The sequence below is a fragment of the Cygnus atratus genome, chromosome 7, assembly GCF_013377495.2.
Source record: "Cygnus atratus isolate AKBS03 ecotype Queensland, Australia chromosome 7, CAtr_DNAZoo_HiC_assembly, whole genome shotgun sequence".
Classification (NCBI taxonomy): domain Eukaryota; kingdom Metazoa; phylum Chordata; class Aves; order Anseriformes; family Anatidae; genus Cygnus; species Cygnus atratus.
The window spans coordinates 37495838-37522180 of record NC_066368.1 but is presented as its reverse complement, the minus strand read 5'-3'; the positions used below and the strand labels follow the sequence as shown (position 1 = coordinate 37522180).

Genomic DNA, 26343 nt, shown 5'->3' with positions numbered 1-26343 from the left:
CACTGTTTAAATGTTATTTTATTAAATATCTTCAGTTCAAGGTTTCATTGTAACAAAGCTATGAAGGTTCTACCAACATTCAGACCAAACAAACAAACACTAGCTAACTTTATTTCTATATCATGCAAAAATTCTGCATCAAATGCCTTCCATTTCCTGTTTAAAATGTGATATTTATAATATATATTATATAGATGCTTATATTAGCCCCATAAGAGAACATTAAGAATGCTAAAGGTGTACAGCTGTGTTTGATAATGGCCATACAAAGCTAAGGTTCTCATTAACTTAAAAAGGAAACAAAACAAAAACAAACAAAGAGTTTGTCTCCAAGACTGTGCAAAACCAAAGAAACTAACAGTTCTTTTCCTTTTAAATTTTCTCTGAAAGATGCAGGTACTTAATACAGAGGGTTTTCTTTTTACATATTAATCATCATCAGGTAAAGAGACAAGGAAGATCAGACCTAAAGAAGGCATGCATAATGTTTTGTATTTATCTTTTTTAAATGGCATAATTGTAATCTCCTGTTTGCTCTCTCTTTGTGGCTTAAAAAACAACAACAACTGAATAAAATATCAAGGCTTCTAGTTTTTCCACTTCACTCTGGCTTAGTGCTGTCTTTAAAATGTTTTGAAGTAATAGCATTTAGTGTTTGCCCCCTATGGGTTCAAGCCCCACAAGTCCTCCCTAGGATGGTGGAGGGAGGAATAAAAGAGTATTTACTCCGACAAACCTGGGGCATATAGATGGTCTTTTCCTTCCTCATGGGTTAGCTGATCTAATCCTGGTGTGGGACAGCACCTCTCTGACAAAGGGAGCAGACAGCTATCCACGGCAGACAGCCACACTTTGTGCAACAGCTTTTACTTTCTGCATTCTGTTAAATAAGGATTAAAATTTCAAATTAGCTTTCTTACGTTTCGTAGTCTGTAAAAAGGTTGCCTCACATTTTGTATGCTGTCAACACAATCACATTAATTGCCTTGAAAGATCCAAAAAATTAATTAGGGGGTAGACAGAAATTCAGGTAAAAGCCCATCCCAGATGCTATAAGGAATGAGTAACTCTGTCCTTCCCCTTGGTCAAGACAAACCCTGTTACTGAAAGGGTCAACCAGAAAGGCAGTTTTCTGCTTGGGGCTAGGATCAGTTCTTGGTAAGGTTAACAAAACAATTCCATATTCCCCAACTAATGAATAAAGGAAATGGACTCCCTTTCCAGCAAAGAAAAGAAAGGAAGATGAATTGGCCCAAAGGACAAACATCAGATCACATGTGCTAATTCCCTTTCCCCTCTGCTTCATGAGGTATCCTCTAACACCCAGAGGCAACACCAGGAGGTGGCCTGGAGTCCTACAGCTACGGTTTGAGATTCTGATCTGATAGTTTTCTGTGTTACAACATCACTGTAAAAAATAGAAAAATTACCCAAATAAACACTAGGAAACATGACACTTAGAAACATCAGATGGGTTAGTGGTGGGGACGAGCACCTGGCTGGGGCTGCTGGCTCCCACTGCTTTTTTCATCAGAGATCAAACAAATCAAACAGGAGGCCAGGTAACCCCTTTAATTCTATGGTGCATATATTTCAGTATAAAAAACACACGCTATTTATGCCTCATATAGGAGTGTATGTGCAAGTCTTCATGAAGAACATAACACTAAGTTTCTTGTCTGCTTCCTACGGAACACGTGTTCTGCAGCACTGTGGATCCCAACTATGCTACTAGAAAGAAAAAAAAAATCCCATACATGTACCCTCTTCCTCTAAAATCTTTGCTCTTAATGCTGTTTTTAGCGCTTTTTCTTTTTTTTTTTTTTTTTAATTAAATAAACTGGCTTCAAACATCCATGTTTGGCCAGGTAGTGGCTGTTTCTAAAACCTGTATCTTTGAAGAGCAAGCTTCTATTTAAGTTATATTCACTTAAACCCACTTTTTTAAATCCTTACTTACACCATTAGTTTTAAATCAACATCCCATTTTGTTTTTTCTTTAAAAAAATAAGTCTGTTTTGGGATCCAGCAGCTGAGCAACCAGCTTTCCATAACGTTCTTGCTGTGCAGAAATCTAAGAAGAAACTCAGGCTGAAGTCAGTCTGCTGGGCAATAGGAAGAGAAGCGCCTCCTCACTCTTGCGCCCCAGTCTTCACACTGGCTCCTCTGGGGTCTCCTCGTCACCGCTCACTGACTGAAGTCACAGCACAGCCTGTACGCGATGTTAACTTCCACCATGGCTTTGCAGAGCACAGTTCAGCCATCCGCTGCTCAAGCCACCTCCTTCTTTTGCTCTCCCTCTCTCTCTCTCCTTCACTTTTGCTTTCCCCCTCACTTCATTTCTGAAAGATGTTCCAGCTGCTGCCATTTTCTTAGCCCTGGGGGAGGGGGCATGTTGGATAATCTGTCATTTATTTAGCATTACTCCTGTTTGTTTTTTTTTATTATTTTGTACAAACAACATGTCTTTTTTTTTTTTTTTAGATTTAAAAACACCTTCGTACAGCAGAAACAGACACGATGGATCCATGGAAAACAACAGAAAGGCAGCGCCTGGAGCATCAGATGCATGCAGGGTTTCGTGCATTTGGCTGCTGCCTGTTTGTAATTTGTATTTTTTTTTTTTTTAATGTCAAAACAGACATGACCGTTGCTGTCACTCAGGCACTCCAGAGCTGCGTGCTAAGAAGATATTGCCCTCCAGCTGAGTATCTCCACAAGTTGCTGCAGTCATGAAGAGGTAGCGTCCACCCAGATAGAAGAGGGGAGAAGAGGACAGAAGATGAAAGGAAATAAAGCCAAATGTTAGCTCCATTAATAAAACAAGTTTTTCTATGGAGTAATTATTTGGTGCAGGGAAAAAGCCTTCCTAAATCAGACTGGAACTCATTAGCAGAGCCCTGAAGACACGAGGAACACACTCCCTTCCAGGTGGCTGAGTGTGCCAACAAAAACGAGCTACTTGCTAAAACAAATTACTTGCTTGATTGGAGCATATCTGGGTCCACTATCTAATAGCGACATGTGCCAGAAGTTGAAGAAGTTTTCCCAAAGGGGTGATCAAAGAGTCTGGCCCTAAGGAACAATTTCCACCTCACTGCCAATTGGCTTTTGCCTTGAATAGAAAGATCTATAACTACTATTTTAAAGTCTTCAGCATTTTTATACAATTTCTTAGTTTGCTTTTTTTTTTTTTTTTCCCAACTCTCTTATTAGTTCTCTCCCTTCTTGGTTACTATTCTCTCCTTGCACAGAAGTCCTCTGATTATCCTCAAATTTCTTTTATAGCTGTTGCATCTTTTCACGGTGACTTACCCAAAACTGAACTCTGCCTTCCAGGTGAGAGCAAACCACTGACTTCTATTTAAGCATCATTATTCACCTCATTCCTTCTTCATCCTTAACCTTCAATGCACATGGGCCAACAGAGCTCACAAATGATTCCATGTGGTTCAATAGGGGCTGACGCCACTCATAACTGCATGTGGTTACACTTCCTTCAGAACCCAGAAATGCATGCAAATACTTAAACTTGATTTTATTTTTTAAATACTGTTTTAACCAACATTTTGTGGTTTGGAAATGGATCCTATTCTGTAGTTTTCAAAAGCTCTTCAGCACATGCTTTTGGAAGAGGTGCAACGTTTCAGCAGCTGAGTCAAGGAAACATAACTCTTCTGTAGCAGCTAAGACACTTCACTCCTAAGCTTCCTGAGAACTTCTAGGCATAGCCACTGAGCCATACCAGTCATAATTTGTTCTGTATCTTTTTTAAGACTTCACAGTAGATTATGTCTAGGACATAAGTCTCCCTCAACACTTCCGTGATGAAGAACAATGAAAATAAGTTATTTTTTGTTTCCCTCCAAAGGCATCCTTCTCATTGCCTTACTCCCTGCTGAAAAAAATCAGCTGATTGTCCAGCTCTCTTGAAAGCTCCCCTGCTTTTAGGGCATCCTGACTGACTTCTGCATTCCAAATTCCATTTGTGACCTCTGCAATTTGCTTGTGGTAGTTCACATTCCTTTCCATTGCCTTCACTAGGGCTCAATCCCTCACAATCCAAATGAATGCTAACTGCTCTTGGCTTAGTTCTTAGTAGTACACACGGTGCAGTAACTATACTCAAGTGGCTCATTCTCAAATGAATACATTTTAAAAAGCTTGCCTCCCAGGTGTAGAGTGTGTGTTTTTTCTTTTCTTTTGGTTTTAAATAGAAAATTGTGAGTAAAATGTTTTAAGATTAGGAAACTTAGATCTTTAAAATGAATGTGTCATATACTTCAGCATACAATGAAAGGAAGCAGAAAGATTTTGTACATCTAAATAAGAGTAAAGTAATAAAGACACCAAAATGCCTAAAAAGCATATTTCAAAAAGTAAGTGGAACCATACTGCTCTCCTTTAACAGCAAGAAACAATTATTGCTTCAAGTCAAATTTTATAAATGAAGTTTCCTCCCATGCTGAATTGTGCCAAGCTAATTGGGGAATGTTTTAAAATCTCTGATATTATTATTTGTTTAGATTTCTTTTCCTCTGAGTTTTTCAACATTGTAAGCTAAATAGCTTCTGCTCATCAGCAAATTGGTAGTAAATTCTATAAAAATAGATCTTTATTCTTATGGCATAGAAATTGCTCTCTACAGATTTTATAACATACTCTTTAGAGTATGACATTCTCATTAAAAAGTTCTCTGAAATCACCAACATGTCATTCAGATTCTCCAAACTACCTACCTGCTCTGTCCATTCCCTGATTCATAGACAAGGTATTAAAATAGCCTAAAAAATTAAGTAATTTCACCACGGTTTAGTAGTACATTATATGAAAAGAATCTTTCACTCCAAGTTTTTCCTCCCATGCTTGCCTTTTTCTCCTTGTATACCAACATTTATAGCTTGTGCTTAAGGCTGGATTCACTCCTCAGTCTGACAGTATCTGCCCTTGCTGGTAGTTTAATCACCTGTGCTGTTGGCATTGCCAGAAGAGGTCTGTTAGATCTAGGCATTATTCAGCACCTGCTAACTGACCTCTTCGCTTTTGTCAAAGCTCAAGATTTTACCAGCTTTGTCTGGCAACACTACATCAACCAAACAAGAATCCTTTCTGTAGTGAAGTACAAGAAAGGTAGATCCCTGACAGCTGGGAAACAGCAAGCCTGTGCACGTGCACACCGTGAGATACTCTCTGCTCTGTATGCTCTGTCTGAGCACAAAGCTGAATATACAGGAGCAAGTACTACAGGTACAAGGGTATCTATGCTCGGCAGCAACCATCTGGCACACGGCTTTGGTTTGTCAGGAGTGGCAGATAATCCTCCAGAGACCAGAGGACAAGGCTTCCACAGACCAGTGGAAATTTTTAGCCTGCAGACAACTAAAAATGGTTCTCTCACAGCTAAACGCCCTTAAATAGTCTGGGAGTATGTCACTGAATTCCCACATACAGCAGCCTTTGATGTGTATGATATATTCTTTCCCAGGTAGTCCATACCCACATATGATCCTCACTGGAGAGGTGCTGCAGGGGCTCCAGAGCAGTGGTAGTGGACGTTCAGCCACTTGCCATCTCGGCGGTGCCAGACGCGAGTCTCTTCAGACTGCGTGGTGCGGGGCCGGCCTTGGCCGTCGATGTACTGTGTCAGGCGGATGTATGCGATGCAGGCAGCATCTTCACCGATGACATGGACGTGGGGGTTCAGGATGGTGGTGTGTATCGGCTTGCTGTTCTTCGACAGTACTGGCAGAACACATAAAACTGTCAGCTTCGTTTTACCACTAAGAGAAGAACAGCTCCCACCGCATCCTCCAATTTTTGTAGTCTACTCACCTCCAGCTTGATTCTGGGATACAACAAAAATTGCTCCTGTAATTTTCCAGGCAAAATCCAAGCCTGTCCAATTCTTTTCCCTATCACCTGTCTTTCAAAACTTAGCCCGTATTATTGCCTAGAACAGCCTGGTTCCTTTGCTCTCACTTCTGCAAAAGACACTTGCTACTCTATCAACATCAGTACTGCCATTTCCTCAGTTATAGGAAAAAATGTTTTAATTATCAGAAATGTTGCAAGAGTCAACAGTCAGGAGATCTGTACGCCAGGCCTGCATTAAATACAAACAGGTCTCAGAGAAGTGTAAAACTTACTCCAGAACAGGCTTTTTAGAGAGACAAAGTCTCTGCATAGTTAGAGCACTAGTAGTGGCCTATACTAAGGACTCCAAGTTCACACATGTCAGCAGTTTGTGCATAATAAACTTCACATCTGACAATTCAGTACATCTATCCCAAACATACAGGTTGTTTCCACACAAATGTGTTCATTTTTTCCATTTCCATATCAGTAGGAAATCCGGTGCCTCAAACTTTTAAAGCTCCTGTTATCGACACTTACAAAATGCTTGCATCAGGCAAATCATATGTGTACAGTGAAGGGATCTGAGAGTTAGAACTGAACTTGTTGCTGAAAAAGGCTTTTGAGAGAAAGAACGCTGTCTCTTATAAATGCATCACAATCCACGTACAACCAAGTCCTTGCTGGCTATGATAGCCAGTAAAAACAAGAGCAATTTTTCCCCAAAATGTGAAATAAATGAAGATTAGAGAAAAAGCTGATGGTGTTACCAAATCTACCCACTCACAGTTCTCAAAGTAAAACTTATGGAAATCCATTCCTTCAACCAGGTTCCCCAGTGCTTCAGGTTCAAATGAGGTCAAACCAGGATCACAGATTTTTCTGCAAAGAAAAGCAACGCAGCCTTACAGCCTGCATCTAAGCCCAAAGGCTACTTACACAATGAAGTATTGGTATGGCACGTGACTTGCACTGTGTCCACCTAGCCATTTCACTAGTCTGAGGAGTAAGTTCTTGGAGCATGGGGTACTACTGCAACACCACAGGGTTGGTGACAGTTGGCATTTCATGTAAAACAAGCCTCTGTGTTTCTGGTATACAACCTTTTATTCTTTATGCTCATCTTGCTCTCTCTCCCCCTCCCCACAAACACGTACACACAGCTTAGAAAGCCAGGGCATTTTCCTTTTGCCACTCCCGTTGCTGTTTGATACCTTACTTCTACCTGAAGTTCATTTAAACAGCTCTACTATATCCCTGACAACAAATGAGAGAGGCTAAAAAGCACACCAGTATTTACCATACCCAATTGTACAACTCCTACTCATACCCAGGAACCACAACATAAACTTGTACATAAACTGATTGGTGACCTGTCAGAAGGCATCTATGCACTAACCAACAGTACTTACGTATAAGCCTCAAAGTCTCCATTGTTGATGGCTTCTATCAGCTGCTCTGTTATCTTAACGATCTCCTGCTTACGCACTGCAAACAATAAGAAAGAGCAATTTAACTGCACATAAGACTTTGATAGAAATATGGGGCTAGTGGGTGCTTCCTACAAGCAATTTGCAGAGCACCATTAGTGTAGATCTCATAGGATGCTGCTCCCTGCATTTTGGAGATACGCAGTAATGACAGCCATCCGTATGAGAGTAGGGGGGCAGTGGTATGGTAGGGGAATGGTGATCCCATAATGCAGGGAGAAATGAAATAAAGATATCATATTCATTTTTTTTTTCTTCTAGAAAGGCCTGTCTCATGCACCAGAGGTGTCTCCTGAATGACAGCTCTAGGTGCTTCCAGGGATTCTGACCAATGAATGTCAGTGAACCTGCCAATATGAAGCATTTGTCTAGCAGCTTAACTTGTAGAAACCCTTCACCACAGTAGCCATGGGCAAATGGCTACCACACAAACCAAGCAAATTGGAAAAAATCTCCCAACAACTTGCCTGTCACCATCACCGATACCTCAGCTATTATGAATGCTGCAAACAAGCATCTGGGACATGTAGGGATGACTTCCACAAGCTAGAAAGACAACCGCAGCAGGATGGATGGGTTGGACGAACAGGGCCTAGGTATACACTAGTATGCACTGTCCCTCAGGCAGAGCCCTATGGCAGAGCCCTTATCAGCACTGCCATTAACCCAGTCCCAGCACACTGGACTTCAGGATGAGCAAAGACAGGTGGCTAGCTGTCTGCTGCTGATTTGACCTTGCTCTGGCCAGCACCCCTGCACTTTCTTCTCTTGGTTTGCCACAGCTGATTGCCCAGGCCCCATCCCCTTTGAGGCCTTCCATCACCCCTACTGATATCTAGTCTCCTTAACACTGACAGAGTTTGGCTCAGCTCTGTTAAGTAACACAACTTGAGTTCTATGACTGTATGCACACCCAACAGCTCTTCAGCCTTCCCCAGTTTCCCCTGAGGTAGTATATTGTACACATCATACAAGGATTTAGGAGGTGCTCTATCATTATCTTCACCACCATCATTACCAAATAATTTCCAATCCCTACCACCAGAACTGTAATTCATCTGCCCTTAGGCATCTAAAGTGTAGGTGTCTGAAATGGAACTAGTCACTGGTCTTCTCCTTTAGGCCCTGAAAGAAGTAAGCACCTCTGCAAGCCTCACCTGAGGTATCTCAGATGCCTATCATTAGGAGCACAGTCCTGAAACGCAACCTACCATCTTTAGATGTCCAAGTCAGAAAAGCTGAATTCCACTCTAGATGCCAGAAGATGTTAGTCTGAACTCCCCTTCACCTTAAACTTTCATCCACATGTGCATATCATCCCAGCACTGGGAAGTACAGCTGAAGAGCAACAAGATGATAATCGCAGTGGCTCAGAAAGATGCCTGAACCCACTCTGGAAAGCTATTAAGAGGATTATACTACCCATTTAGCCACAGGAACATCTTGGTTAGGGAACAACTGGCTCACAATGGTAAGGGAGTCAGTTCTACCACTCAGCCTGTATAAATTTCTACATACTAAGTGACATATAGAAGGAATGGATTAAAAGGACATAGTGGGCTACGCCTATTATGAAAAACGTCTTTACAAACAAGTCACCTGGAACGGCTTCCCCATGAAGCATGGCTGCACATTGGACGCCCCTCCCAAACGTGTGCCAGGCCTGTAAAATGTGATCCATGGGAAAGGCTCCACTTGGGACAAGTGACAAATCTGCAGACCACAGCCACCATGTGCTGGCTTGCCTCAAGAAGATCTGCACCCATTTCCCAAATGTCACCACATAGCAGCGCTGACCCTAACCCTTCAACGCCAAGTCCCTTCCATCACACTGCACTTGCCTTCTTGCTTTTCCTACGTGCCCTGAGCCCGAAGTGACACACAGAAGGCGACCCACTTTTTCCAGTGGGCAGTGTCCCCGGATTCCAGGCGGGAAGGCATTCACACCAGCTGTGATGAATCCCCAGGGCCTCCTAGCACACTGCAGCGAGGCAGGCACACAAACACCAGCACAGACACGAACGCCTGACTCCGGCCGTTCTCCTGCCTTTGCGGAGCAGCCTCGCAGGCTGAGGACAGCTCCCCAGCGGCTGGCTATGGCCGCCGCAGCAGGACCTGCAAGCGGGCTGCCTGCGCGCGCTGAGGGGACAGCAGCGCCCCCAGGGGAGCCGAGGCCCGCCCAGGCCGTACAACCCGGCCCGGCCCCGGCCACCCCCACTTCCCCCGGCCCCGGGGCTCCTCCCGGCGGCCTCCGCCGCTCCCCGCAGCCGGCTCCGCCCGGGCGTGGAGGCCGGGAGCGCCGCCTGGGGGCGGCCTGAGGCCCGCCAGGTGCCGGCCATGGTGAGCTCCCAGGGCTCGCCGTCCCCTCCCGGCCCGGCAAGAAGGTGAGGGCACAGAGGTGGAGGAGAGAAGGGGAGCTAGCATTAGTTCCACTACTCGGCTACTGCTACCCAGCTGCTAACTTACACGGTGCACTGTTAAGTACAAAGGGAACTACTGGAGTTAGCAAAGGCTCCGACCGAGCACGCTCTAACTCCAATGTCTGCCCTGGGCTGTCCCAGGCAAGAAGCTTCTCTTCACAGGACTGTGTAGCTGCAAAACAAACGTAAGCATTAAAATAATAAACAAACAAACGTAAACCAGAAAGCAAAATAAAAACCAACACAGAAATACAAACACACGCAAGCCCCAACCCCTGTTGGCACAGAGACACCCACGTCCCAACAAGCTGTGCCCACTCTGCTGCCTGTCACATCAGCCGGGCTGGGCGCTGCTCCAGGAGATCCCTCGGAGCACAGTGCTCCGAGCTGTGATCCCTCGGAGTGAGTGCTCCATTAGCTGGCGAGCTAACACTGGCCAGGGTGGTGACAGAGCAGCACAAGGGCAAGTACAAGATGGGAAAGAAGGGAAAAGGAAACAGGGCATCCAAACCACTGCACACCTCAACTCGGAGAGGAGCGGGGAAGGAGAATGCTGCCCCCCCACTGCTCACTGAGCAGCGAGCTGGCACTCCTCCGGGCACCAAGCAGGGCCTCGCTACGAACAAGAGGAACAAGGTAATAAGAAAGCAGTGATGGACACTTCATAGCAAAAAGGACTTGAGAAGAGACCATTTCCCTTCCATTCTGGCTAGGCTAAACACCTTTCCCATTATGCCTCACAAACCAGCAGTTTAACATTCTTAGAACTACTTCAAAATTATTAACAAAGAGGCTCTGCTGCATCATGAGACACTGGCACTGTGCGCAGGAAACCAGGACAAGACTACAGGAAGAGACAGAAGAGGGCATGCCTGCTCCTCTCTTCCCACTAGACTGACCTGAGTAGAATCAAATACTTCAGATGTTCCCAACTCATGTTAAGGATCATTCTGTTGCAGTGTTGAACAGAACAACTAGTACAGACAACTAGTAAGGTATGTGTGTAGGGGGAAGGCTGAGACCCCACCTAAATCTTCTCCGACCTGCTAGCCTTTTCACACCCCTTTTCATTGTTGTTCAGCCACAGACTCCTCTATGGAGACTGCTGGTTCAGGAGGGATCAAGGCACCACAGCTGACAGACTAACCACGGTACCAGCAAATGAGCACGACAGACATGCAAAGTCAAGCACAACAGAGAGAAAGATGCTTCTCAGAGCCAACATTATTCAAGGATTTTCACTAGGCGCACCTGATGGGGGATTCAGAAATGCTGGAGGGTCTTGCAGCAGTGACAGCCTCCCTCCAAAGCATCCTCACTAACAACTGCTTTTTATTTGTTCTGTACTTCCCAAGCACCATCCACGTCCAGGGAGCTCCTAAGTTCTTGCCAAGTGAGACTGAATTCAGCCTCACAGACCCCCCTCCATTGCAGAACTGCACAACTGACTCCCATTTACAGGAAGGGAACCTAAAGAGATGCAGCAACTTCCCCAGGGAAACCCTAAGAGGCAACATCTCTGCTAAGTCATCCACACCTCACCCAGATAAAAGCAAAGGAATGAAACTAATCTGGATGAGATTCTGTCTTTTCAAAAGGGGAAGGAAAAGTTTGGAAGTTTTCAGTGTGCGAAGGAGGGTATTTTGCAGGAAGGTTCTTTTGATTTCTTTTTATTCTGGAGTACTAGAAATGAAAAAAAATAATCAACATTTTGGAAGGAAGTTGAGGAAAGGAAAAATCTTGGAGAAGGAGAAATGGGAAAGGTAGAGGGACGAGTTGGAAAAAGATGCCGTGAAGCACTCCACCCCTGGACTTACTGGCTGAGAAACAGAGAGAAAGCTGGGACTGCATGGACTCAGTCTGTGTTTTGCTCTCACTGTGCCTCCGTCCTTCAAGCACTGAGCTGCCGTCCCCGGTGGAGAGAGGGGGAGCTAGCATGGCAGGGAATTAAAACACAAACAAAACACGCAAGATCAGTAAATAAAAAAAGAGAATGGAAATAGGAGAACAGTAAAGAAACCACATTGCTGGGCACAAAACATGCAGAAGTATCCTCCAGGGCAAAGCCAAGTAGACAGCTCAACAACATAGATCTGCTGTGCAATTTATAATGACACGGGGGGCTGCTACCTTCAGCCCCACCACGCTGGAAACAACATAGCCCTGAGGCAACTGTCACTGATGTATTAAGATGTCTCCTACAACACAGAATAAATCTGCATAACCCATGCCTATTTGAAAACAAGAGGTCAGAAGCAGAGCTGCACAAGCTCTTCCTTTTTCCCCAGCGTCATGGCTAACCAGAACACTGAGAACTCCAATATCCCCAAACCCTTGGTCTATTTAATCTTGGCTAAGTGCTTGCTTTACTTAAAACCAGGAGGGCCAGGAGTGGAAAAGAAATAGTTATAAAGCAAAGCACTAAAATTACCAGATAGAGCTGGCCATAGCACAAACCAGTACTGTGCGAGCTCAACAAGTTTTCAAATGATCCCTTCTATTAAAATCATAAAATATTTTAACCTCTGAGGAAATCTCAGTTCTGATCTGCAACAGTGCAGCCCTATATAATTCTGCACAGATTTAGTCCTGGCCAGCTGCCCTCCTTCCCCTACCATCTGTCCCCGTCCTAGCCTTCCTCTCTTCACAGCATTCGTATTCTTGACTTGCAGGACACCCATTGGCTCAACTGGTTCAAGGCTGGGACCTCTCCTGAACAAAAGCTGCCAAAGAAGACAAGGTTCTTGACAAGTATCTATTCTGGACAGATAGCCAGCAGAGAAGAGATAAATCAGTTTCACTACCACACTACAGAAGTCATCCAGTTCCTTTCCCTCTTAAATCACAGATTACTCTTTGGCAAAAAGGTGAGAGCTGGAATACTATGCTGTAATAAGGTCAGGTCTAATCTAAAACAACCAGTACTGTAGAGAATTTCTGCTCCTTGCAGCTCCATATAAGAGGAGCCAGCAGCTTCTGATAAGCCGCAGGAAAAGCACTAGGAACTAGCCCAGCTGACTGAGGTGACATTGCTGCTACACCACAGAGCCAGCATTGATTTTTCCCTGGCTATGTATCTGATTGACTGCAGGGAGAATGAGAATACCTCTGCCTCAAAATGTAAACTATTATCACATTTGCCTCTGAATGCCAACTGCATTCACCCATCCTGGACCTGTTCAGGAAAAATTTCCTGCTTCAAGAAAATTTCTTTCTTCTCTTCCTTCTTTAGGGGGTCAGGAAGAGGACAGCTGCTTGAACAACATGAGCAGACATGGGACTCAGAGCTCCTTCACCTAGAGAGTTTTACAAGCACAGAATATTTACGATGTGGTCACTGACAGGCACAAAATCTCTTCTCTTCTTAGCCTCTCCCTCTACCAACTTCTCTGTCAGGGACATGAGAAATCATTTCCAGTGACGGACAACAAGCTGAGAATCATCTGTCTTTGAAACAAAAATAGACCCAAAGGGGAGGGGCAGGGGAGAGAAAGGTGTGTGCACATCACTGAAGAGATTCCCAGAAAGAGGCAAGAAGGGAGACTGCTTCTTTTGCAAGTGAGCAACAACAGAGAGGTTTCAGCTCCCTGTAACCTGCAGAGAACCACAAAAAACACAGCCAGCTTCCAAACCTTGAGGGACTAGTAAAGCTTTTTCCATGTCTAGAAATGGACTGGAGATGAACAGATACTTGCAAGGAAAGAGTTCCAACTCTGAGACAAAAATTAGCTCAGGACAAACAGGGTTTATATACTGCAAAGGCCAAGTCAGCTGGTTCCCCAGCATATCATCCCACTGTGACAGGAATGACAGTGTCATGGCAAATTTATGAACTGAGTCACACACAGAAATCTGGGAGGCTAGATCAGAGCAGTTATCAAATCTTCAGGAACCCCTGCCTGCACTCTAAATGTATTAGAAGTTACAGGCAAAACACCTACCTTTCAGATCCTCATCTTCAGTAGTGGTGTTACAGCTCTCTGTGGAACCCTGCATGGCAGAACAGAGCATTACCAGGCATCAGCAGTCAGGAGTGTTAGTATGCAGTTTGATTTTTTATTTTTTTTGTGAAGGAAGGTAGGGAAAGCACAAACACATGGGCAAGGGTGGCTGGGACAGGAGGACACAAATGAAGATTTGGATGAAAGCAGGCCAAATATTGGCAGAACTTAATTGCGTCGCTGCTAAACTTCTGCATGTACAAGCAGTTCAAGCCATCCACACAGCGCTCTTACAAGAGAGAAAGTAACCAAACTGTCAAATCAAATCGGAGATCAAATGGGATTTGCTTCTTTTTGGAAGAAGAATAGCCACAAGAAGCTAAGGAAAGGCTTCTAACCTTTCTCAAAGGAACAAGTTCTCCATTTCCAGAAGAAATAAGTGCACGAGCACCTGTACCTTGTCATCCACCCCACATAAAAGTGGTGATTACACATCACTGTAGAAAAGAGATACTCGAACTGCTGTCCATACTCAGCCTCTTCTAGGGATCTAGATCCATACAACACAGCCCTCCCACTATGCTGCCCGCAGTGTTCAGGAACATGCTACAAACCAAACACCACAAAGGCAGAAACTAAACTCAGACACACAGATGAGAATGATGAGAGAAGCGGAGGTTTCTCTGGCAACACTCCCATCCCTTACCTTTATGCCATCTGTAGCATTATGGACAACAGTTGTTTGAGGCTCCTAGGAAAGGATGGAAGAATCATTAAACTACAGTAACAAAGCATTCCCTCATTTGCTTTCACTCCCCAGCAAGTGGAGAAAAGGTAACTAACATAAAAATCAAACCACAAACTCCAAACAGCACACGTGTGCTTGCGTGCGCACCCACACACTTCCTGCACAGAAGGTTTCCTGAAGAGAGAGACTACTAAAAGCTACAGTTACAAGGAGACAAAGCCCCCAGGATCCCTGCAACTGCCCCTATCCCCAATTTGCCTCCAGAGAAGCAGGCCGGCACAAATGCCAGAGAGCACCACAATAGTCAGCCCCCGCTCTCTACAGCTGTTGATGAAGTAATGACCCCTCAGCAACATCTTCACCGGAGAATGCTTTGGAAGGGGGAAAAGGATAATCCTGGGCTGAGGCCTTTGTCTCCCAGGCTTTTGGAAAGTTTGCCAGGTGTTTTACCCTTATAACGGGACATTCATAATTTCCTTATTACAAGGGAGATAAGCCAGACCACCTCAATGCCTCTCCTGAGGAGTTGCTAAGGGAACTGGGCTGTAAAAAAAGGCTCATTTTTCTACAGGTCTCTAAAGCGGGATCCAATTTTAATAATAACAATAATAAATAATTCAGAAAGGCTCCTTCAGTATCAAATCCATAATGAATAAAGCTAGTGAAGGGAGAGCAGAAAATTATGAAGTGTTCCAAGAACCCTTCACTCTGCAACAAACACAAGAACAAACTCTCTCCCTTCCGCCCCCCAAAAAATGCCAAATCCAACTCTCCAGTGACACAAAGAGCAGCCACCTGGCCATGGGGTGCTAACTAGTTCCTGCACTCATCCCTTTGTTACCGGGACAAGACTTCAGGATCCTGCACTGTCTCCTCCCGCTGCCATCTCTCTGGCAGGGTGGCTCAGCGAGGCCACCAGGGACCATGATGGTGCTGTGATGTACGCTCACCCACCCACCTCTGTCACCCATTTCACTGCTGCCTGATCTTCCAAGCATCCTGAAGCAGCCTACACCGAGCTGTGCCACTACACGTACTTGGCACAGGGCACCCTATGGAGCCAGCTGCACACAGTCTTCAAACAGAAAACGCTAGCTCAAAAAGCCAGCGAGCTGCAGAGGGGCAAGCACACAAGTGAGCAGGCCAAACGGGCCACCTAAGGACTCCTCTGAAAACCCTCTGTCCACCCTTTCTTCTGTGGCGTCCTGAAGTCCATCCTCAGCTTCCTGGGTGTCGGAGAGCGGATGGAGCTGGCCGCTCTCTTCTTCCAAACCAGCCTCCCCAAAGCCAGCAGGACCAGTTGAATGGGACACACAGAACTATACAGGGATGGCACAAGGGGAAGTTCAGGCAAGCTGCGATCCCCACATCCAACCACAGCTGTGCTCAGCACCCCCACCCCAAAGCCTGTGAGGCTGTGACCAGGCCCACAGCAGCACAGGGACACGGACAGAACGAAGCCGAAACACAAGCTGAAACAGAGCAGCACAAGCAGCACTCAGGGGTGGGGGTAAGGAGAGAAGGGGTGAGGACAGAATCAAAATTAAACCAAACAGGAAAAAAAATAGCGGTTGGGGAAGATACCATGGACGTCTGCACTGGGGGTGTTTCTTTTGCAGTGCTTACTATACTGGTTTTGTTGTTGCTCTGTGGCTGAGACAGAAAAACATGGTTTTAGTTCCCCTGCTGGGCAGAGGCAGCAAGAAAAAGACAGTATTGCTCCAACCCCAACCACTTCCTCAGACCCACCCCTCCCCACCAGCTCGATCAAGAAGAGGGAGGAAGGAGTGCTGTCCGGGTCGCTGGACATCATCCTTCCCTCAGAGGTAACAGATGTTGTAAGGGATGTACCAAAACCCAAATATGCATGGACTGCTAGAGCTACAAGGAAGGAAAACAGAGGGGAAAAGGCAGCAGCCTGAAGGGAAAATTCCAGGAAAATCCTGGAATGAACACCAGCAAAACTATTTGGTGAAGAAGAATGAGGGATGGCAACAGCCCCAAGAGAAGGAGACTACAAAATTGAGAGAGAGACAATAGCCGTGGTGCAATCTCAAACAAGGGACAAATGGGACTTGTTACTGAAAAGTCCCGAAATGCACAGGAACAGTCATAGATACGTGATGATGCTGAGGCTCCCAGAGAATTTACTGATGCAGGAGAACACATGGTCAACCCTAGAGAAGGCAGAGAAAAAGCGAGGCACGGTGTGTCATGTCCCTGCTGTGACCTGAACAGAGCTGGCAGGACCAAAATATGGGAAGGGGAGGGGAGGGCGCCCGCAAGGAAAAGTCTGTGTAGTTCCCAAAGCAGCGAGTCCTCTGGACGGTGCCCAGTAATTTTTCCATCTTTTCTCTCTTCAGTTTCTTGTAGCTGTGGTTAAGAATAAAATTCCCATTTCCTGCATTCTCAGAGCACAAGTGTGAGGCAGTCACCAGCTTGCTGCAAAGAAACGTCCCACTGAGTCACAAGTGTCAGTTTAGTCAGGAATGAGCAAACTCTGTTTGCAGGAAGACAAACCTGAGCCCACTAGTACGTATGTCCTAGCCCACAAATCCAGTCATTCGCTGGGGAAAGAGGCCCACGGTTTACCCTGCTGTATAACTCCCCCCACCAGGTGTACAGCTCTCCTGCTGTACACCAGCAACAGCGTCAGAATTAGCACTGCAGGAGCCTCACTCAGACTCCTTGGTTGATAGATTGGGATGACTGGAGCTGAGCTCACAGCAAGGTGACCTCATTGCAGCTGCTCTTGATTCCACCATTCTTGGTGAGAGCAAACTCACACTGCAAAACATCAGGCCCTCATCACCCAGTAACCAGCACAAAGAATACAGGAGTCAAATGCTGAGCTGGAAAACATCTGCCAAGTTTTAGTTATGACAACCAGAGACAGATCCTGTGAGGCTGAAACTTCACACACACCCACGAATACTTCAGTTCTTCATGAGCAGTATGCCTTGGATTAGCTATCCCTTCTGGAGAGGGAGAGAGGGCAAAGAGAAGAGGAAAATGGGACAGGTGGAGAGGAGAGAAAGTAGGAGAGACAAACAGGAATTAATACTTTAAAAAGTCCATTGAAAAGAAAAGAATATATAACACACTCATCCCCAAAGCTAAGAAAGAAGAAACTTCACAAGTTATTGTTTATTGCCTCTTCCTACACATCCTCACTTTGTCCTAAGACTTTAGCCTTCCAAGAGCTTTGCTTCCTGCATGTTATTTCCAACCTGATCGCAGAAGAGATAACAGGCTGCTGTGGGTATAATAGGAAGGAGTATGTTGACATGAGAACATGAATCCCAATCTATTTTGTGGCATACACAACCAGGCTTCTGGCAACGTTTGGATCTACCCATCCACACAGTACAAGGTTCCCATACATCTTCAGAAACAGTGATCCTAATGCAGAGATCTTCCAAACCTCTTCCAGTGAGAAGAGCACAACTCATTTTTTCTTAGTCCACTGGGATAAGATGATAAAGTTACCATGAAAGAAGGCGTGCAAAAATGCTTTTGATTTTTTTTGAAAGGCATTATAACTTAGGCCAAATGGATAAAACACCCAGGAAACCACTGTTCTGGAAAAAAGTTGACAGCAGCTTTTTAGGTGTGGGATGTCACCTTACTACGCACAAATCCACGCACACCCAAAACACACAGCCTACCCTCTGAGCTGCACTAAACACCCAGTTCACTCATCATACTCCTGCCCATCCATTAGACAGAAAACTGAGTATCATGTTTCCCAGTCTAGATTCACGCAGTATTTTACTCCACAACAGAGTCCTAAGGAAACATGAGGTAGAGGACTTAGGCTGAACATTTTTCATAGTTCTTTCTCTGATAAAGGTATTTGATGTCCTGAGTTTCCCACACATAGATGTTTGTGTCTTCTGGCCATCTAACCCATTGCCCTTCGCTGGAAAGGACTGGCGTGCCCATCCCTGAGCCCAGGGGCCACAGCCAGCCCTTACCCCTCCTTCCCCTCCTGCTCCCAGCCAACATCGCAGTCACTGGGCAGGCCATGATTCACAGCAGTACAGCTCAAGTTAAAAGAGGCCGATTCACCTAAAAAGGTGCCAGGCCGTTCTTAAGATCTATGTAATACGATTAGTTTTGGCACAGCACTTGGCAGTGCTTCCTGAGCTAGACAAGAGACAGACAGACGTGCACAAGCAACACAGAGGGTGCAAGAGAAAGAAAACAGACCAGTGATCATATCGCTAGGGACACCCAATTCTAGCCAACCAAAAGATAGTAAGTACCAACACATGGGCTGTCTTGGGTTATTTAGCTACCTTTGCTGTTTCTCTGTTTTCTGAGCCTGACACTTACATGGTTTACATATCCCAACTGCTTTAAAACAACATGCAGAGGTAATTGGCAGTGGGTAGAAAAGCAAGGCTAGAAAGGCACAAAGAACTCCTGCCCTCGAGTTTCATAAAGGCAAGGCTGGTGAAAAGCGAGTCCCTTGCATCAGATTTTCCAAGCAGTACTTTGGGATTACTTTGTGTGTTTACATAGCTTTATGATGCCACTGAAGGAAGAAGACAAGAAATATCTTCCAGACAGTAACATAGAAACAAATTCTTCTGCTTTCTCAGTACTTATAACGCTCTTGTTCCTACCCGCAATAGGGAGAAAAATATCCTGTTCTTTTTCTGTCTAAAGGAGAAAATGCAATCACTAATTTTCGTACTTGAGTTACGGTTCATACCTTGGGTCAGAGGGACAGGCATTATCTAATGGGCTGTATATGACTCCTTACAATATGGCACTGGCCAATTTTCTCTTTGCTCCCTTGAGAGTGGATTTGACTCCTTTTCTGACAAATTCTCTGGAAGTCAAACATCTGGATGGATGAAAAAAGGAAATGAATAGGGCGGGGAGGCAGTTACTGGGTATTTGGTCATGCTGGGACACAAATGAGATCAGGACAAAGGGAAGTTTTGGATTATAAAGGCTCTGACAAACCTTTTCAGTAAGAATGCTAAAAAAAGAGGTGACCGGCAGCTCTGAGCTGCCCGGTGGTGCTGTGCCCACACATTTCATCTGAACAGTGGAGCCCCATCAGCCTCTGCCACATTTGGAGCTACTCCCAGTTTGTTCTACACTGCAGGGCTCCCACCAAGGATGACGGTACCAACACCAGGCAAAGCACCTGCTCCTCTTTTTGGCACATCTGCAACAGAATGACAAAGCCCCATGTCCAGGCAAGGCACACACCTGCCCTGCTGAGCCCAGGAGAACAACTGCCTTGTTTGTTTCACACTCAGATCAGGCAACCTGATAGCAGGCAAGGTCAAACTGCGTTTCCAGCAGCTGATTTTCTGCACAAAATGGGAACTGCGTGGCTGGCCGGGGGCCAGACGATCACATGGCCCTTTTAGTGAGGACATGGACCTTTCAGTGCACAATGAGCCCCCCGCACCGCCCCCCTGCAGAGACATGCTATGTAGGGTGATGAGCACAAGCCGAGCGTGCATGGCATGAGAATGGCGGATGCACGAATCGCAGGCAGCTTACGGGAGGTGCTCACCATCAAATGCACACTGGAGCTCGACTTCCTTTTCTGGACACACCATTGAGAGAGGGAAAGAGAAGGGAAGAGAGGAGATGAGAAGAAAAGCACAGCAACTATTCACACATTAGTGTGCCAGCAAGGGCCCCCCTGCCAATAATGCTCCCCTAGGGCAGGTATACGCAGCAGCAACAGAAATGCACAGACACACGAGAAGGTGCAGACAGGTCACTGTTAAACAGCTCTGCTACACACCAGGGGACAGGGCAGGGCTGCAGGCTCCCATCCAGTCAAACATCGAGGTCAGAGCATAGGTGCCCCACACACTGATAAAAGAAAGGAGAGGAGAAGAGGGAGGAATATATATATATATATATATGTATATATGTATATATGCACAAGACAGAGGATGCAAGGGGGCATCTGTATGTGCTTTCCCCCTTCAGACAACGGTGCAGCTTCCCCAGGCCCACTGAAGAGGTAAGCAGCACACCCCCATGCATGCACACTTGGAGGAAGCACGGCTGTTTTTGCAACTAGACTCAGAGGATGGGGAGGAAGGCACAGCAGAAGAGGCATCTCCAAGGGCTAAAGACAAAAAGAGGGGACTTTTGTGCATAGCATAGGAAGCAGAAAGCCTCCCTTGCACAGAAATTAGGGCTGACTGAAGAGGCAAGATTCACCCATGCTCAGACACCAAGGAAAGGCAAGGAAGGCAAAAAGGCACTCCACAGCCAGAACACCTTGCGCTCTCAGATACTGGGAGAAGAACAAAAAGGGAGCAATGTTCAAGCACTACCCATCTTTCCAGGAGTTTGTTCTTGCTCAAAGACACCTTCAGTCATCTTCAAGGACACCTTTGCACCAAACTTTACTCTCCAGTAAACCAGGCTCGGCATGCATGCCTCTGTTCTTTCACTGCACTCTCAGTGTCTCACCCTGTCCATGCTGCACCCAGAAGGTTTTCAGCATGACAACGGTACTTCTGCACACACACACCCCTCCGCCCATCATCTCTGCGTACTTTTACCACCTGCTCTTCTCCTTTGGTGCTATCTAGGCTCTGAAGCCCACTGATCTGTTCATCCAATCTTTCTTTTCATAGAGGCAAAATAGGGCTTGCCATTATCTGCTTTACAATCTTCTGATTCCTTTCATCTTCTTTTAAGACAATTTAGCTTTTCCACATGCTTTTCCTTAGGTTAGGGCTAAAACGAGATGAACCACCAGCGCATGAATACAAAGCTCAGACCACCAACAACTCAGAGGAATCCTTGACTGGGAATAGAGGAAATCCACATCAGCTGAGAAACTGCTCCAAAACTTGAGTTATTTTTAATGTATCCTTTAAGTTGTAGCAGAAGGAGACTATACAGATACTGTAGGAAGACTCCTCTCTAAGGAAGACAGCATCATTTGAAGTTTTGATGAGTTATAAAAAAAACAAGAAGAGGAGTAGAAAACGTTGAGAGAACCGAAAGTTCGAGAGAAAAGGGAGAGTCAACCAATCCATACAGAAAAAAAAAAATCACCCTCCTATTTTTCTCCTTAGAAACTAAAGGCCCAATTAACACTGACAATAATGTTACAAGTGGAAAGAGAACCCTCTGCAGACCAGAATTTAATTAGAGTACAACTTAAATTTGAAACACTGTTGGTGTATTAACATGACATGAGAGACTGGAAACCTCGGAAAGCACATCATTACTGGCTAGTATAACAAAAGGAAAAGAACAACTAGCTAGGCAATGCAAAAAGGACGGGAACACAGTAAATGTTAAAGCATCAAAACACAGTAAGTCAAAACATACACATGGAAATTACTAACAGCAAGCCAGTCTCTCAATCCCCTGATGTGTGAAAGTCAGGTGGTCACTTCATAAAGAAGAGCAGATTCTCTGCAACTAAGCTTGCAGAAGAATCTACTTTAGGTAACAATAATCAGAAGTCACCAGATGACAGAACATGCCTTGAAGAATCACTGTCTCCTCAGCATAGCTGCAGTACTAGAAAGAACAAGTGTAAACTACTCTGAGCACCTACAGAAAATGCAATGTGTACTAGAAGAGGCTATAGGAAGTAGAATGATTCCAGTCAACATCCCAGTCACAGTTCTAGGCACTTCACATGGATATCTTTTTGTAAAAGCTTTTTGCATTTCATTTGTCTGCATACAGTTCTTCAGTTTGAAGCAGAGCGTAAGCAAGTTAAAATACTGTACTTGCTGCAACTATCATTCCTATCTATACAAAGTCATTTCAGGACTTAAGGTAGGAAAAATAAAAGTTGAACGTAAAGCAGACCAGTGAGAGGCAGCCTGAACTAGCAGATTTGGGGTCCTATTTCCACTTCTGCTTTAGTCCTTTTGTGTGATGCTGAGCAAATCATTTCATGTTTCTGAATCCTCCTTTTCTCTTGCCCTTTGTCAGCTTGCCTATTTAAATTGCAAGCTAAGAGGCAGGGATTTTCTGCTTAGGCACTGCTACAGTGCTAAGCACACCGGACCCTTGATCTCAGCTGGAGTTTCCAGGCATCACAACAATACAGTGAAAAGAGTGAATGCATCAAAGGTGGGTAGAATATGTTACTGGATGTCAGCACTTAAACAGATCTAAAGGGCTCCCTGAGCATCTTGCGTAACACAACTCAGCAAAAAACGTGGCGTTCAGGTCAACTGGGTTCTCCTCATTTCACTTCAGCATAACCACCTTTAAACAGCGTGGCTTAAAGATCACGAGATGCCCACAGACAGAAATCAAAGCATTAACTTGTGTTGATCACTGCACGGATGTTACTTGACCCCTTTACAGATTTCAACACAGGTAATTTTCTGAGGATTCCCTGTTTGTTCACCATGCTACTGTGCCTTCTGTCTAAAGCATGCTTTCATGGCAGCAATGCCAGCTTATGGAGCATTCCAGCCTTCCACACGTGCTTTTTATTGGGCAAATGGTAGGCAGGCTAGTACCCACCAGGCATAAGATGTATGTTTACAGCAGTATTCCTTACAACAGCAGAACAAATGGTACTTGGTGCCTCTTTGAAGTTAAACGAGATGAAGGGAAGGTTTTACAACATTACAACATTAACTTTCTCACACCAAAATTGGAATTTTTAATCTTTCAGCTTCATTCTCCTTTCAGCTGTGCTAGCCAGCTTTTACTGGACAAGAAAACTGTGTGCATGCAGCAGAGAGACAAGGTAAGAAGTCAACAAAATTTGCAGAGCGTTGCAAATGAATGATGTTAAACCTTTTTACATCCCATAGTATTCTACACAATATTTTTTATCCTATTTATATCGAGTATTACGCTGGGCCTGAAAAACATGATTAGTATCATTTTGTATCCTCCAACCAAAGTGCTCAGGGAAAAAAAACACAAAAAGAAGACGAAACTGACAAAGAGCTTAGAGAAGATCTAATTTTAAAATACTTACTATTATATACTTAACTAAAAATAGCACTTTGTGCATTAATATATTCTGATTACAAAGATGGAACTGACAGGCCCTCCTAGAACTAGAAACAAATGCATCCTCTCACAGTAGCAGGAAGGGAAATTCCCCTTTAGAAGAAAAAGGAAAACAACTGTTTGAAGTGCTGCCCAGAGACAAAATCAACAGCAAGACTGTGACACCAACTACAGGGAGCCCAGACCTTGACAAGGTCAGAGAAAGGACATTGGTCATGAAGCATCCTTAATCTTCATCCAGTTGTCTGCCACAGCCCATCCCTTAACCCCTCCCTCACCTCACAAGGAATGGCAAATCCAGATTACAGACAGAAAGGGAACAAGGAAGCAAGTAGATTTTATATGAAACTAAGTAAAGTAACTTTTAAAATGGCAGCTGCACAATGTTGCTCATAAATTTAGAATCTTTAAAAAATATAATTATATATACCTGGGACCTACAGTGCTGGCCACATGACAGGTGGTATGTTAGGTGGCTCTGCAATTCATCACCCAGTATCTTCTAGCCTCACTTTCTGGATTTGAAAGCAGAAAAGCATGTTCCTTGGGTATAAAACCTGGGCCTTCCTCTTGTTTCTACTCCATCAGCTTGGATCCAAATTCTGCCTGAAGAAAGTGAGTGCAGCACTACCAACAGAGGTTTGATGAGCAGGGACAATTTAAGATTCAAGGCAGTTTAAATCATTCATTATTTAAGATAACGGAAAAGTTCTCAAGTGCCAAGTTGATGAAATATCTACCAATTAGCAGAATTAGTACTTTAAATAGAAGCGGCAGAGCAAAATGAAAACCAGGAATGTTTCAAATAGACACACAAGGAATTAGCTAGAGGAGAAGGTCATCCATACAGAGATTCATCAAAATAATCCCACTGTGGGCACACTTATATCAGAATAAAATGTTTCCTTCCTGTCCTCACCTTCTGATTTTAGCCTCCCCCTCACCCCTTCCCAAAACAGTCTGAGGCAAGTAAAATGTATGCATCCCCATTGCTTCAGCATCTCAGACTCGCTTAAGCAAAGGATTAAAGTCAGTTCCTACAGAAACAAGTAAAACCTGTGTTTGTTTCTTACAGCTAACATCATATCAACACGCTGCTCTTATCAGCGCCATGTGGCTGGTGTATCACTTCTCATTTATGCTAAACCAGCAACAACCTCCTGCACCTTGCATCATATATTCACTAACACACATTTGCATGAAGTTCTTGGGAATAATACCCAAGAAAGATATCTAGCTCTCACTCAAACTTGGCTAATACTAAGCAGCATGAATTCCTACTGTATTTGTGAAATAATGTAGGACTCTAGCATAGATACTTCTGAATACCAGCTAAAGACAGGAAAAAATACCTTGAATAAAAAGTAAATTAAGACAAACCAATTGTGCTTTCTTCTCAATAGGCTGAAAGCCATTAATTTTTGCATTAGTATAATCATCACTTCATGGCAGAAACACTCTGTCCATTCCATCTGCTGTGTGGATATCTCCAACAACACTCGTGGAGCACAGTCACCCTTGACCAGATAAAATCAATGGAGAAACTGAAACATTTTCTTACAGATCTCCACAATGAATTAATTTCTAAGACTTTTAAAGAAAGAAAAGCAGAAGTCTCCATGTCTAGTGGGAACATGAGAAACAGCCTAGCCACATGGCACATGGTCAGTAGTAGAATACAGTTGGAAATAGAGCAGGCAATGCTTGTTCTAAGTCTGCATCCTACGTAAAATAATTTATATAGGAAGTGGGAAGGAAAAGGATACCACAAAGCTGAAAGTGTATTTGGTGCTTAAGTCATGCTGGGTTCTGCATTATTGCAACAGGAAAAAAAAAAAAGATACTTCACTACAAGCAATGCAAGATCAGATGATCTTAACTGAACCCATCACTAGCACAAGTTTTTTCTCATCCTAGCTAGTTCTGACAAAATCAATGTGGTTAAGATAACATGTTTCCTGCAAGAGAAACAATGCTTGAAAAGCAGGCTGGTCACAACAGTGAGGCCACCAACCAGAGACTGGCACAGGGACTGCTTCACAGCAGTCAAGCGTGGCAGTGCCACTCAGATTAGCAAACAGAGTGGTAGAAGGCTGTATTTCCATGGTATGGCTACTGGGATACACCACCTTACAAGGAGACAGCAAGGCAGAGGAAGGAGACACTTGTAGTTACAGAAGTTCTTCAATAGAAGTGCACAAGGTACTTACACACATAGGCCCCTACATGCTCTGTCCTATCCAGCCTGAGCACTGCAGCAAAGGGACCTGTACTTCTAAAAGGTCTCCATTTTTAAGCAACAGGGTTACTCAAAACATGAGCTTTAGAAGGAAATATATAGTTTCTTTTTGAGTTATAAGGCTCACTGAAATGAGGACTCAAAAGCCCCACCTGAAGATCGATGTCATTTTGGGAAAAGGGGAAGCCCAAGCTGACCATGTGTGGTGCCAGGCGATGCCCTTCCCAGACATCACTCAGGTTCATAAAGCAGGACTGCTCTAACACATAGGAGGAAATTTCTTGCAAGCACTTGACTGCAGGTCTCCACTGCCATGCAGAAGTAGAGTGGAGGTTCTCAGAGGACAACCCATTTCACTGCGAACAGAAAATGCTGTGCTCTCTAATCCAGTGTCCAATTCATCACAACTGTTCATTTATGTATAAGGAACAACACATACTGTGAAGAGTTGAAGAATACTTCAAGTCAGCTGGAAAAGCAAATCCAGTTTTACTCCCTTCACAGAGGAAGATGCTGTGTTCTAGCCAAATCTCACACCACACTCTCTTCTTATGAACTGGAAGCCTCTTCCAATCATACAGGTCTCCTTGTGACTACATGACCAGGAAGCTGTGCCTCAACACCAGCATGAATATTATCTGTTTCTGGAAGATCT

The 26343-nt window shown here is 44.5% G+C and overlaps 1 protein-coding gene across 18 annotated transcripts in view; it reads right to left on the bottom strand.

The window, feature by feature from the left end:
* Window positions 1-26343, bottom strand: part of CAMK2G (calcium/calmodulin dependent protein kinase II gamma) — a 111988-nt gene continuing 85645 nt past the window's right edge. Inside the window, exons 14-22 of one of the 18 annotated variants that reach the window (XM_035545268.2) lie at window positions 16037-16105; window positions 14411-14455; window positions 13705-13753; window positions 11581-11694; window positions 9810-9935; window positions 7266-7341; window positions 6641-6735; window positions 5514-5742; window positions 1-2378 (exon numbers count right to left, since the gene is read on the bottom strand). In XM_035545268.2, coding sequence (XP_035401161.1) covers window positions 2225-2378; window positions 5514-5742; window positions 6641-6735; window positions 7266-7341; window positions 9810-9935; window positions 11581-11694; window positions 13705-13753; window positions 14411-14455; window positions 16037-16105 — 957 coding nt within the window. In that variant the 3' untranslated portion in view covers window positions 1-2224. Of the gene's footprint in view, window positions 2725-5496; window positions 5743-6640; window positions 6736-7265; window positions 7342-9809; window positions 9936-11580; window positions 11695-13704; window positions 13754-14410; window positions 14456-16036; window positions 16106-26343 lie in introns of all 18 variants that reach the window. The other 17 variants (XM_035545330.2, XM_035545315.2, XM_035545322.2 and 14 more) reach the window with 17 other exon arrangements.